Here is a 15,246-nt window from a genome sequence, read left to right as displayed (position 1 = left end):
TGGGCCTGGAATAAAGCAGCCTTTCTAATGAAATCTGCCCCTTCCTTCCCCACAAGGTGAACACGGCCTCTCATAATGGTTATGCTGGGCTTAATAAAATCTTCATCACAACCTGCTGGTCATTTTAATGGCCTTTGAAAAACAATGAGAAACTAGCTGAGGGAGAGAAAAGATTGGTTCTGTGGCATCTATTTGTGAGCTTAGCATACAGCTCCTCCCTGCCTGCTGCCTGCACACACATTGCTGCTCTCTTAGGGACAGGGGAACGAGGTTTGTGAGGGTCCCTCTGATTAGTTCTGTGGATCTTTTATCAAGTTGATTTCCCAGTATTTTGTATTTTACCCCTTTGATGCTCAGTAGTGACAGAGGCACAGCTCATCTGTGTGCTGTGCAGGATACCAGGGGCCTTGCACATGTATGAGACAGCAGGTTTCAGTGGCCATGCTCCGGCATGTTCAATGCCCTTTGATCAGTGACTTTTTGAAAGCTAACCTATATTGTAGTAAGTGTGCCTATGTGAGTATATATGTGAATGTGGTGACTATGTGAGTGTGGAATTTACACACGCATGCATGTCTTTACCTTGCACGAGGCCAAAAGAAAATGCTATCACAGTCAATCCCTTTATACTCCTTTGGAAGTTGGGTCTCTTAGTGAACCTGGAGCTGGGTGGTGGTCGGCCTCAGGGGTGCACTGGGGACATACCTACATGTGGTTCCGTATTGGGGGGGGGGGGGGGGGGGGGGGGGGATCCAAACTGTGCTCCTCACGGTTGCATACCCACTGAGCCTTCTCTTAAACACAAACTCAGACTTTTCAATTCTTGCCTTGTTCAATTTATAACCTATATGACTTTATACTATTAAATAACAAGTTATATCTCATCTGAGCTTTTAGGTATTGTTAGAGGAAGAAGTATATTAAAGTATTGAAGGAAATCCAATGACAAAGCCACCTTACCGCCAAACGGAGTAAGGACATTTCCTTCTGTTAATGCTTCCTGCTATGAGAATCTAGCCTAGGTAGCTGCTACTGCTGATTAAAGGTTTCCACTAATTGCTGATGTGCCTTAATGTCCCCTTCTGAGGACACTGTGGGTACTACCTACCACTGTCTTTTCCACTGATGTCTATTCATTGGGTCTAGGTGTTTCATCTGCTTCTAAGGTAAAAGTTTACGTATCCCTATTATTCAGCATGATGCAGGTGATGCAATTTCCATAGAGAATACAGTCTAATGATAACCACCCAGATCTGTTTGGAGGAGAATAAATACTGTTCAAACGGAGGCTTCCTGTCCTTAGTTCTGCATTCTGAATGAATCTGAAACAGTAACCTAAAATTAACACACAGGGAAACACTTCCTCATTCCCACTAGCGACCAGCATTGCCTTAGCTTGCACAGGTCAGGAAAGAACAGTACCAAAAAAGGTAACTGTAGATGAATACATCTCGTGATCGTGAATGTAATCATCCTCCACAAAATCTGAACAAGTAAAATCCTAAAAGGATAGAATAACTATACATTGTGACCCTGTGGAATTTATTCCAAGTTTGCTGGATGGTTTGATATTTGAAAAATCTTGTCTGCTCTGAAATTCAGAGAACAGTGATACTATGTGTGTCCTGTTAAGAGGTACAAATATTATAACACCTTGAAAACTAAGAGAGGAGGGAGAATGAGAAGACAGGATTATCTGCAAAAATCCTACAGCAACCGGGGCTGGAGAGAAGGTTCAGCAGTTAAGAGCACTGGCTGCTCTTGCAGAGGACCTGGGTTTGATTCCCAGCACCCACATAGTGGCTAACAATCGTAGTTAATTCCATTTCCATGGAATCCAACATCCTCTTCTGATCTCCTTGGGCATTGCACGACATGGGTGCACTTACATACAATGCAGGCAACACACTTATACACATAAAATAAAAGTAATAAATCAAATAGTTTTTTAAAATTCTATAGCAAGTGTCCTACCTCATGGTAGGAACCAGAGCCTGGCTCTCATGGTCAAGAACCAAACAACAATATCACCTCTTTTCCCTTGTACTCAATATTATACTAGCGATCCCGGCTCATGCAAGAAGAAAGAGAAATACAAAAAACCTGTAATTGTGGATGAAATAAAGCTTATCAGTTTGCAGATAAAGTGACTGTCCAAGTAGACAATCTCAATGAATTACCCAAAGCTTCTAACACCAAAAATGGAGCTCCAGCTGTCATGGGCTATGAGGTTAGTACAGGAACGTCAACTATTTTCTATGTACCAGCAGCTAGCAATCCAGATTTGAAATGAGAAGCAGTAGGATTCACGCTTGTATGTTCATTTTATATCAAAAAGTAAATACAAAGTATAAAAGGTATAAAATTTTTATGAGACCTGTGTGCAGAAATTATTTAAGAAATAGGATCTTAGTAACCTGAGAGATTTGGGGCATTCAAGGATGAGTCAATGTTGTAAAGACATTACTTATTCCTAATGTGATCTACAGTCACAATACAGTCTTAACAAAATCTCCATTATTCTGTGGACACACAAGATGATTTCATAGTATGAGGAAAAGCACCAGACTCAAACTAAGCCAGGCAAATGCTGAAGAAAGGAAGAAGGTTGAAAGACTGGCACTACCCGATTTTGACTGTGTCAAGCGAGCCACAGTCACCAATACAGCATGATACTGGCAAAATAACAGAATAATTATTTGATGGATCAGAATACAGAGAGCAGAAATAAATACACACAAATTCAGCCAACCATCTTTGCAAGAGAACAAAAGCATTTGATAGGGAAATGATGGTCCTTTCAACAGATGGTGCTGGAACAACTGGACCAAAAAAAAAAAAAAAATGAATCTAGACACAGAACTTATGCCTTAGAAAATAGCTCTAAAGCATTCACAGATCTAAAGTGTAAAATGCAAAATTACAAAGTTTTCAAAGACACTGTCAGGAGAAAGATCTCTTAGTGATCCTAAGTTAGGTGAAGTCTATGTACACACAGAAAGTATAGTCTACACAAAGATCATAACTTGGAAGCCGTCCAAATGGAAATTTGTTCTGCAAAAGAAAATACTGAGAATGAACACGGCAACCACAGACTTGGAGACAATATTCCTAAGATACATTTCTGTTACAACAGTACTTTCCAAAATATATAAAGAGCTCTTAAAATGCAACTCTCCCAAGATGAGTCAATAAATGTTCAAAACCCTAATGAATGGGTACTTGGGGAAGAAGGTTCACTGATACAAAGTAAACATACAAAGGGACCTGAACACTGGTTTTCATTGGGAAACTTCAAAGTAAACTACGATGAGATACTAATACATACCTTTTTATTTTATTTTATTTTATTTTATTTTATTTTATTTTATTTTTTTGGCTTTTTGAAGCACGGTCTCCCTGTAGTCCCAGCTGTCCTGGAACTCACTATGTACACCAGGCTGGCCTGGAACTCACAAGGATCCGCCTGTCTCTGCCTCCCAAGTGCTGGGACTACAGGCGTGTGCCACCACGCCCACCTATACATACCTTTTTAATTAAACAAAATCCACAAATACAACAACATGAAGAGATGGTGAGGATGTGGACCAATAGGAATTTACGTGTGTTGATCGTGGAAATGCACACCTTCTTGACACTTTGGGAAAAAAAATTGACAGTTCCACATGAGGCTAACTAATATCTTCCCCCAGGTATTTACTGTACTGAGTTGAAAGCTTGTGTGGACACACAGCTCTGCACATGAATATTAAGAGTTTTAGTCATAATATCCCCCAGTGAAAGCAACCATCATGTTTTCTTCATACACACACGGAAAAGCACACTGGTAATTTCACACCATGGCCTATCACGATTCAGTGATAAAGAATGTGCACTAGGAAGCCACGAACAGAAGACAGACATGGAAGTTACCAAATGAGAAGAGTCTGGGAGGCCTCCTGGCCTAATGCTTCTGATTACAGAATATTCTAGGGAAAGTCAAACTGTAAATATAGGAAAAGGTTTGGTTGTCTGCCTAGGGTTCTGAGAAAAGAGCTTCCCTGTGCTAGGAAGGCACTCCGCATGGCATTCTGTTGGTGGAGAAGATGTACAGTTGTCAAAACACAAGAAATGGTTAGACACAAAAGTGAAGCTTCATATGTAGAATTTATAAATATAATCTATGAGTTTGTGAGATTCAGGGAGGAAGAAAAAAATGCAGCTACATTTCAAATACAGGAAACAATGTCTGTGGGTAAGGCGGAGAGGTGGGAAACTATCTTGGAAAATCAATAGAATCTGTAAGATCAAAAGTGAGAGGACTCTACGTGGCAAAAACATGTCATGGAGTCAGTCACAGTGGGCAACACCCTGAGACGTTTGCCCATGCAAGATGGAATTGGACCATGGTGTAGGTGTAAAGCACACAACGGATACCAGGCTTCTCCGGTCCGAGATAGTAAGATACAGATCAACAGGGAAGAGACTGGAATAATCCAGGTGGAAATGGATGAGGGCTGTGACACACTGTAGGGACTCAGATTTACCTTAACACAGATATGGTTGAACAGAAATATTTAGACAGGTAAATATGTAGGTATTTTTCCGCTCATAGCTGAGAGGCCCCAGTAGAACCAAGACCTCAGAACCAAGAGCACATCCAGAATCCAGACCCAACAAAAGGAGCCGGAACCTCTTTAACAAAAGTCCAGTGATATCAACGAGAGGAAATGCACAAATCTTTAGCAATTTGTAGTGCTAGAAAGAAAAGAAATACTCAAACAGTGATCAACAAGACCAACCAGCACAATCACAGAGTTCTATGAAAGAACATGCAAGTCCAACATGAAAATCCACAAGTCTATACCACACACATGGATGACTCAACGAGTTGGAGAAAGTAGACTAATCTCCCGAGCAACAAAATTCCAAACTAATGATTCGCCATTTCAAATAAGGGGTATAATTCCCCTGTCCTTAAGTGAACATGTTCACAGTCCTTCCATCTGGAGGAGGAGGCAGAGAGCAACCTCACAGGGCTGCAGGAAACCGGACCAAAACAATGTTTGGATAGGTGGTGAAAGACATCAAGGTTTTTGACTGGGAAGAAAGTATGAAATTGACACAATGTAAAAAATGTCACTTTGGACCTCATTAGATGTCTTCCAAATACTCCAATATTAAGCTGAGTGAGAAGAAGATAAAATCATCCTAACAGGAGGGCACCCTGGGATGCCTGAACAGCATTCCTTAAAATACATCTGAACAGTATTCCTTAAATCCTGTGTCATCAGAGGTGTAGACAAAGTGACTACAGGCAGCACCTGTGGGCTGAACTCTCAGAAACCCAGAAAGGATTTTGACTATTTCTAGCATAAAGTGATCATAAAAGTTCATGGACATAGAAATGTCTAACCCGATAGTAACAATGCATACACGTACAGACGTATCATAGGGTACCACGATTTTTAGGATTGCAGGGCTCATCTAAAAATTAATTTAAATTTAAAATGAAAATGAAGAGAAGGAAACAGAAGAGGAGGAAACACAAGAAGGAGAAGAGAAGAGGAGATGGGGAGGAGGACCCAAAACAGCCCAGCAAATTACCTCAGTCACAAGCAGGTAAAGGCAAGCGATGACTCAATTAAATGCATTATATTTGGTGGCATCTTTAAACAGAAAATTGCATGCTTGGAGAAGACCAAAGAAATCAGGGTGGACTGCGCATGTGTTTGATAAAAATGGGTGAAGTGTGGCTCATTATTAATCACAATGCATCCCACTAATGCATCATGTCAAGAAGAGATGACACTATCAAGATGTCATGCTTAGAAACTCAGTACTATATCAGTGTCTATTTTGTTTTACTGTAAATCTAATCCTGTTCCAAAAATGATTGATAGGCCTAAAATTCAATAGTAGTAGCAAACTCTAGCCAGGATACTTGAGCTGTGTTTTCCCCTCACTCTTATCACATCATCCTAAAACATTAGGTGAGACATAAAAACCCCTCCCTAGATTTTCTAAAGCAGGCTGCCTTCGCTCTTTTTGAATCACCATTAGAAGTCAGACTACAAAATTCCCAAATGTTTGACTGAAGAAACTACCTCCAAACTTCATTCTAATTCTGATATTGGGTAAATTGCATAACTTCGATCAAAATCTGATAGAAATCTAGAAATATTTCATTATTCCATGGCTTCTATATACGTTGGCTACAAAGATTTTGTGTCAAACACAACTTGTAAATTGCCAAAGCAGATTCCCTAGCAGATTCGATTTGAGCCCAACTCCAAGTTCCATCATGTAATCATGTACATACAGAGTGTTTTTAATGTAAAGGATGTCTTTGCACATGTGCATTGGTTTGGTCACTCTAAACTTCCATTTTTAAAGAGAAAGGAGACATCTGTATGTAGCATGACTTCGACATCCAGGATTCAACCAGGTTTAAGAAGGAAGAAAGCAAATGTTTAAGCTTACACTTGTACACATCCAAGAGCTCCCTTACTGGTTGATTTGCCTTACTTTAAAGGCAAACTCTCGTGTATGCTATTTTCTGCCAAAAATCAATATCTATTAAAGGCATTTAGAGTTGAAATCAGAAAAGCAAAAAGTCCTGGACATTCAACAAAGGGAAAGATAAGCAGATCAACCAGTTAGAGCATCACATTTTAATAGGTGGATCCACATTCTTTTTGGTCTATACAAGAAGCAGGTATAACTGTCAGGGTAAGATAAGACATATTAGTATATAAAGTTTATGAAAATTTTTCTTAGGAAAAAATTTACTAGGGATGGACCGTCTAGACTACAGATTTGGTGACAAGTATGTGGCTTTTCTGGGCAATGCTGTGACATTCTATTCTTGAGTCTTTAAGTTTCACTCAAGCATAGCTTACTCATGTGTTAAAAATAAGACATGCATGGCAACATGAATTTATGATTTAAAAATAAAAATCAAAAGAGCTATGCCTTAGTGTGTGGAAGAAAGAAAGACCTCATCTCAGCAGTGGGTTTCTATTTTGTCCAATTTAAGAGTATAAATGAAACACTTGAACCGGAAGGTAAACGGAATTACTGAGTTCAGGTACTGAGTGGCAACATGTCCTTGCCAGCCTTTACCTTCTGGCTCATTCTTGATAAGCTCCTCCATCTTCCTCTGCTTCAAGGTATCCACCACATCTGCTAAGCTGCCCTTGCGCCGCTCCGGGGTGCCCAGGGCTGTGCTGGACACGGACTCTCCACTCTGTCCCCCACTTTCTGCCTTCTGAGGTGAGGTAGATGAGTTGTGTGGGGCTAACGAAGACATAACTTTATTGCCATCGACTTCCTGGAAGAGAGAGCAAAGGAAGGGACATGGCTTGATACTCAGTCATTTTTCTTTCGGCAGGGCTTGTGGAATGTATTCTGTAGGTATTATACAAAACGGGAGTCCCACCTTAGGAGCAAGGAGCAGAGAAACTCAGAAACAAACAACTTCACTTTGCAAGCAACTTTAGGGGGTCTCATTGATTGATTTGCAAGAAAAAAAAAAAAAACAAATATGGGGCTTCTTGTTCCTAAACTGAGACAAGGTCTTAAACTAAATGGTAATAATGTGTTATCATCCTTGGCTTTCACTGGAAACTCTGAAGTGTCCATGAACAGGAGACGACACTGTCAACTGTGTAAAGCTTCCTCATGACCCCAAAGCATTCAGACAAAGTACACTCTATGAACCTCGTCTGCCTTTCTCTGGACGCGCCTCCTCTTCATGGCACCCTAACTCAGGTGAAGTCTCTCTCATGCACCTGCAAACCCCACAGCCATACAGGGCATTTCCAAGTTGATCAAGAATATCCAAGTTCATTCCCACTCCTGCTGAAGATTTTGTCCTATAATTATTCCTCCAAGGTTGGTTCCCAGACCTGCTGTGCTTTGCACTCTAAGGAGGATGTGTTCTCTAAGTTTCCTGAAGTTTTTGCTTCTTTCTAACTGTGTGTGCATGAATGAGTTTACTCTTAATTCTAAAACTTAGTACTGTTTTTATAATCTTTCTTCATTTCCCCCTAAATTTCAGGTGCAACATGACATCTAGAGTATATTTTACATAAGAAATATTTCTGGCTGGGCATGTTGGCACACACCTTTGGTCCCAACACTCAGGAGACAGAGGAGGGTGGATCTCTGTGAGTTAGAGGCCAGCCTGGTCTATGCAGTGAGTTCCAGGCCACCTGGGGCTACAGGGATACCCTGTCTCAAAAAGAAATATTTTTGGCATTTTTAAAAAGAGTGAAACTAACATGATAAAGAATATTACTTTTCATACTTAAAGGCTTCCCTGGGTCGTCTCTTAGTACCCTAATTTTTACTTTCACATGAAGCAGAGTACTGCTTATAGATAAAATTGTATCATAAGATCTTCGAGTTTTACTATATTTCTTATTGGTTTGGCATTACAATCTTCCCTTAAAATACAACTGATTAGCCAGTTGTGGTCTTTTAGTCCCAGCACGCAGGAGGCAGAGGCAGGCAAATCTCTGTGAGATACAGGCCAGCCTGGTCTACGTAGTGAGATCCAGACCAGCTGGGGCTACAGGGAGACCCTGTCTCAAAGAAATGATTATGAGTAAGCAAACAAATTATCCAGGATAACTCGTTACATCTGTTGAAACGTTCCTTCCAGACCTGTCTAAGACACACTAACAGGTTCTACTGAACCCAGAAAAGTGACTAATGATATGAACTGATTTACCATAACTTAGGGTGATGATAATATTTCTGAATAGCTAAAACCACGCTCAAATACTTTATTAAAATTTGTCATCCCAATTCTTGAAAATAGGGTTATTAACATGAGCACAATACGATAATATCATTTGAAATGAACAGATAGTAATGGATATAGGGACATTGGCTGTGGGACAAGTATCAGTTTGTGGGATGTGCTGAGGCCTGTGGAGAAACTAAGAACAAAAGAAAGAGGAGGAAATGGAGGAGGGGGAAAGGAGGAGAGAAGGGGAAGAGGAGGGAGAGGAGTGGGATAAGGGGGGGAGAGGGAGGAATGAGGAGGGGAGGAAGAAGAGTGTGAGAAGAGAGGGAGGAGGAGGAGGGAGAGGAAGAGGAGGAGGAGAGGGAGGAGGAAAAGGGAGAGGAAGAGGAGGGGGAGGAGGAGAGGGAGGAGGAAAGGGGGAGGAAGAGGAGGGGGAGGAGGAGAGGGAGGAGGAGAGGGGGGAGGAAGAAAGGGAGGAGGAGGAGGGGGAGGAGGAGAGGGGGGTGGAGGAGGAGGAGTGTGTTAATGTGTGTTAATGGACTCTCCTAAATCACAACCCTAAATGCCAAGTATCTTCTAATTCTCTTCATCATTAAAGAACCTGCCTGTGATAGCATCCTACCTTGGCTGAACATTCTATATATAATTTAGTTTCTAATGTGCCTGCATGCAAAACACAGCCTGCGTGAGATGGTAACTCCAGGTCCTTGTTGGTAAACGAATCCCTGCTTTGGGGGTTATTTATTTAGAAGCACACTCATAAACACCAACTTCTCTGTAAAAGATCACTGTCCACTTCACACTTCATTCAGTAAACTGATAGGACTTTTTAAAATCAGTGACCCACGGTGCGCATTGTCACCTGCCAAACAGAGAGAGCGAGATGTCTGGACTAATGCTTCGGTCGGGATTTTTCATCGCGTTTCTTTTCAGTCCTCAAGCACACAACCTCCACTTCAGCGTCCCTTGAAAACTTCTATTCACAACCAGTTCTCACATTAAAGTATGAAGAGCCTTAGAAGCAAGAACGTGGTAGCCAAGTGGGCACCACACACCCTTATACAAAGCATCACCACTAGGGAGAAGGTGTCCACGGGTGTATGAAATCAAGTACATTGAAAGACCAGAAATGACTTCCAAATAAACTGTCCCATTTTACAGGTTTCTTCTTTGCCACATCTTAGTAACAGGATGGTGATATCTTAAAGAGCTCAATCTATGTCACAAGGGAACAAAACTCAGCAGGAAAAAAACAAATAAAATTCATTAAATGCTGTTGCTGGTTCATGCAGGAATATTTATTTTATCACCATTTCACCTGTCTGATTACATTCAAGCCTCTGATTCTGTTAATCCCTCTCATGGGTGGTTAGCAGATGTTTCTAGAGTGGGGCTCCACTATTCATTTGCATGGGGACTATCCTGCTAAGCAGAGCTGGCTCAGCCTCCTGTCAAAGAGCTCTCAGTGTTCCCAGCTTCTTCTGACATCACCTTTCCCCACATGAAGCAATTGCTGCCTCCATCTCTTTGCTTTGCTGGCAGCTGAAACCTGGAAAATCAGCTTCCTTCAGCATGAAAAGACCACGGTAGGTAGCCAGGGACATCCAATCCCATCTTGAAAGCCAAGGCAAGCATCAAGATTTTGCAGGCACAAGGTCTGGCAATAGCAGCATTTTAAGCTCTCAGAATACACTTGGGGAACCCTGCCCCATGCTTCTCTAAATTGTATCCCTTCGTCACCTTTGGAAGCAAGAGACAAAGAAAGGGCATACCCCACATAAGCGTCCTCGCTGAAATATCCCTCTGAAAATACAGGTTCTTTAAGTAACTCTAAAGACGGCATTTCACTACAAACACTAAGAGAAAAATATTATGTCAACCTTAATGTTTAAATTTTAATTTAGATAATGTGTCAAGGAGGTATTACCTCATTTGAGAGAAAGGAATGGGTTATATGACTCAACCACATAGGCTAATTATTCAAATAACACTTCATCCTTGGCTTTTGACCTCATGAGATGCATTGTCTTACTTGATTTTTGGTCCTATACACCGAAATTAAATTCATACATGTTGGTTAAAACATTACATTCATATCTCCTCAGAATATAATTGAATGTTTTGTAGGAGGCATTCCTTAAAGGATCACATACGCATAAACTTTATAATCTTTATGCTAGGACTAGTTATGATTCTCACATAATAGGAACAAAAAGCTAGGAGACACAGACTGAGGGAAATAGCTGGGGTCACAGAAATGGGGCATTATGAGAGGGAAAACCTCCCCAAAGCTACTGAGCTCAAAGTGCTTGCTTCTAACCTTTGGTCACATCATGTGCCCTTCTTGAGAAACAGAACGATTGCTTGTATCTACTGAAAATGAACAAGATACACTGTCCTCTCCTCAGTACTTACAAACATGAAAATTTCCCTTCTAATATATTTGCCTCCTTCAGTTAAAAGATAAATGCCTTCAAATTAGTTAAACCGCTACGTTTTAGCTTTGCAAAGCTCAGTTCTTCCGGCTATCCGACACTAAAAACTGAAACAATATAGAATGAGCACTGCACAAGCACGTTGTCTGAGCGGTTAATCAGATAGAAATACTAGGTCATGTTTTTATAACTATCTTGCCCAGGTCTCTGGGTAGCTCTTTTTCAGTTAAGGTGAACTTAACTGAAACTTGTGTAGAGGAAATCTGAAGGATGAACTAGACTGTCATCAGTGCCGGGTTAAGGACCTTTGTATCACACAGGCCATCAAGTGAACTGCCAAGAAAGAGAAAAGGTGTTTTGTTCTTCAACAGGCTTTGACGTGGTTACATTCTTTGGCTAGCAATGGACTGTCATAAAGAATCACTAGGAAATACTGAAAAAAATAGCAAATAATCTTTTTTAAAAAACTATATTTTATTTATTATTTTTATTTTATGTGTGTATGAGTGTATTGCCTGCATGTATGTGAGTGCACCTGTGTCATGCAATGCCTCAGAGGTTAGAAGAGAGCTTCAGATACCCCTGGAACTGGAGTTAAGGATGGTTCGTAGCCAGCATGTGGGTGCTGGGAATCAAACCCGGGTCCTCTGGAAGAGCAGTCAGTGCTCTTAACCACTGAGCCAACTCTCCAGCCCCAGAAAATAATCTTAAAGGCTACATTATATATTTATTCCTCAAACACCATTTAAAAGTCAGTCCTATGGTACATCTTTTTCTCTGAACGCATTGTCTAGACTTACCATCCACTCTGTCAAACTGAGCAATACCAAGTGTAATATAGTCACAACAACCTAAGGAACACTGTAGACACATTCTCTTAAGTCTTTACAAACTTTTCTTGGTTACTTTTTCACAAGATTTCCACAGGGAACATCATACCATGCTTGTCTGTTCTCTTTAGAATAAAGATGGGTGGGAGCTGCTGTCCTAAGTACTCTTGCTTCTGTGTACACACTTACACCTCTGTAATCACACAAACAATTTCACAACCTATTTTATAGAATTTCTTTTCTCCTGTGACTATTCTCGCTGTGAACTGACTCTTTGAAGTCCCCCAGGAGCTCCTGTTAACAGTGAATTACAGGTGAATGCCCTGATCTAGGGTTTATCTTCTAAGGAAATGGTGAACTCACTGTATAGACAGATAACTTTAACCAATTATCTAAAAAAATTGCCCAAACAATATCCTTGTTAACACTTTATCAAGATAAAGTTAATTGGAGTTATATATCCAGTATATCCAGCAACTCAAAATATTGCTGCTCATAAGAGAAGTACTTAGAAAGAGATAAGGATTTCTGCTACTCTTTAAAGAATGTTACATTAGAGGAAATCATCTGTCATTACGGTAAACAGTCTCTTTTCAGCAACCCTTTTGCTGTAATGCACAGAGGGAAATCTAAAGTGCGAGACAAAACTAACTGGTAACTTTTAACAAATGAGCCACAAGGCATATCAGCTTAAGTTTCAAGTATTAATTTCCCTAGCAGCAAACTCTGAATATAAGAAGATCACATTGAGCTAAAACCAACACTTTAAGATGCTAACAGAGCTCATGAAGGGGTTTTCTTTGGTTAGGATGGAGCCAGTTCCCGATACCTACACAACAGCAGTTAGTACCTTCGCATTTTAATGAAAGAATGGTTGCCACCACAGAGATCATGGCTGATAGGAGAGTCAACCAATTTCAAACCTGTCCTTAACTTTCTCTGAAGGAGCTCTGCTAATACATACTTGTGTCCAGTACCTGGGAAAGAAGGGGCAATGTGAGCAAAGTAGCTGTCACTTACCCAGGGAGAGCTTGCCACAGTGGGATCATCTCTCCACAGCAGAATAAAACTGGCAGGCTCTTTGTGAACCTATAGCATATTTACACGATCAGTGGCCTCAGACGTTCTGATCGACCACAGACACAATAATGGAAGACCAAATTTCAGATGATCTTATCTAGACCCAGGGCAAAAAACTACAGGAATGGAACATTTCAAGTCTTTAGGAGATTTCCACGCTCAGAGGTTAGGCCTGGATGCGCTGGCCTGGTTTTTATTATCCGAAAGCTATAGGGATAAGCCCAAAGTTAGTTTTAGGAAAATGTATATATACGTCAATTCCATAAATGTATTACTGAGGTTTTCCAAAAATGATTACACTGAATCCTTTAACACTTTTATATATATTAGGGTCATAGGACCAAATAATATATATAATATTTATCAGCAAGAAATGTTAAAGTACAGACATAGATTCATGTGATTTTGCTATATTATCTTCAGAAAACTCTACATTTCAAGTTTCTGTGCTAATTTTTAAAAAAATATTTATTTTGACTTCATGTATATATGTGTCTTGCTTGCACCAAGTGTGTGCAATGCCCAGAGAGGCCAGAAGAGGGCGTTGGATCGCAGAAAGCTGAGCACCAGCATTCATCTCTCTGGTTCCTGACTTGGGATGCAAAGTGATCAGTCACTTAGTCCTCCAGCACCAGACCATGCTTTCCCACCATGATGGACTGATGCCCTTGATCTCCGAGACAAAGAAAATGTCTTCTCTGTTTGCTTCTTGTCAGTTCTTTGTTTACAACAAGAAAAGGAAGGGACCCTAGCAAGGTTCTTCAGTGCAGACAAAACCCAGTGTGGGGATCTGACACTGGAAGCAGTGAGGAGGTGAGGAGGCTCCTTACAGAGGTGGAAGCTTATCACTTTATAAACTGGCTTCCTTGCAGGTCACATAGAGGATCCATGTGAACATTTTTACGTATTTTGGGACACCATAAACAGTGCCAAGTGAAATTTGATGCTATATTTTTCCCAAAGTTGGGAAAACAGACTCTGTCTTCAGTTAAATGGGATGGAGATTCTACAAAGGTCTGACCTGGTTTGTATTTTTTCATTGATTGAGCTTACATATCATTACTGATGAGAAACCTACTATATGCATTTGTTTTCCAAATTTTATTTATTTTCATTTTACACGTATGAGTGTTTTGTCTCTGTGTGTATATAAGTGTACCACTTGTGTGCAGTGCCTGCAGAGGCCAGAACAGGACGTTGGATCCCCTGGAATGGGAGTTATGCCATGTGGGTGGTGAGAACTGAACCCAGGTCCTCCGCAAGAGCAGCCAGTAGTCTTTACTTGTGAACTATGTATTTTCATGCATTCATTTAAAAATCACATTCCAATGATAATAATCAACAGAAACTGAAAACAGAAGATAGTTTATTGACAGTGTTAGAAGAAGGTTTATTCTACACATGAAAGAGATTCTCAGTGGGTACTCTTGCTTGAACTAGATACCTGGGAATATTTTACACAGTGCTGTCAATCCAAAGCCCAGAATTCCTAGCTTGGAAACTGAGAGTTGGAGCCCAAACATGAGATTTAAGAAGCAGTACCTATGAGCTTGATGTACAGTCAGCTTCAGGAACTGATATTGGAATAAACTGAGAGTTAATGAAGAGGGAGACGGGAAAAGGGAGGACCATCAGTTGCAGTGGAGGAGAGAGATCATTAGGTCCTAGGACCAGAAGGATCTGAGAAGAGAAAGCAAAGATAATGTGCTCCGAGGGAAATTAGCAGAGGAGGAGACGGACAGCCTTAAAGGGACAAGTTCTTTGTGTCAGAGGCCAATGATCTTTTCTTTCTCGGCCCTAGTCATTTTGGCATTTGTCTAACTGTTCACTTGTCTACTGACTGATGCTGTGGGTGCTGGGTACTGAGTCCCTATACTTTTACAGCAAGTGCTCATACCATCGAGCCAACTCCCAGCCCTGTTTACTGATTTCATACTTATGTCAGAGACTGGAGAATCTGGGATTTTTTTATTTTTTGCAAAATGGCATTGTGTCCTACATTACTTTCAGAACTGTTGCAAATATTTCTTTTTTTTAATTATTTATTTAATAACCTCATACTTAGAAGAAGCATTTCATTACAAAAGCATTGACATATCCCATAACAATTTCCAGAGCTAAGATGCATCTCTTTCAAAATTGGCTGTACATTTTTAGGTTTACAGTT

General features: G+C 40.5%; 1 protein-coding gene across 1 annotated transcript in view; it reads right to left on the bottom strand.

The window, feature by feature from the left end:
* Sox5 (SRY-box transcription factor 5) overlaps positions 1 to 15,246 on the bottom strand; it is a 446,577-nt gene that overhangs the window by 330,913 nt on the left and 100,418 nt on the right. The window contains exon 4 of the mRNA XM_017798952.2: positions 7,105 to 7,312. Coding sequence (XP_017654441.2) covers positions 7,105 to 7,312 — 208 coding nt within the window. The remainder of the gene's footprint in view (positions 1 to 7,104; positions 7,313 to 15,246) is intronic.

The sequence above is a fragment of the Nannospalax galili genome, unplaced genomic scaffold (genome assembly GCF_000622305.1).
Source record: "Nannospalax galili isolate Female #2095 unplaced genomic scaffold, S.galili_v1.0 scaffold917, whole genome shotgun sequence".
Classification (NCBI taxonomy): domain Eukaryota; kingdom Metazoa; phylum Chordata; class Mammalia; order Rodentia; family Spalacidae; genus Nannospalax; species Nannospalax galili.
Note: the sequence above shows the minus strand (reverse complement) of the source record. Positions and strands in the feature narration are given on the sequence as shown.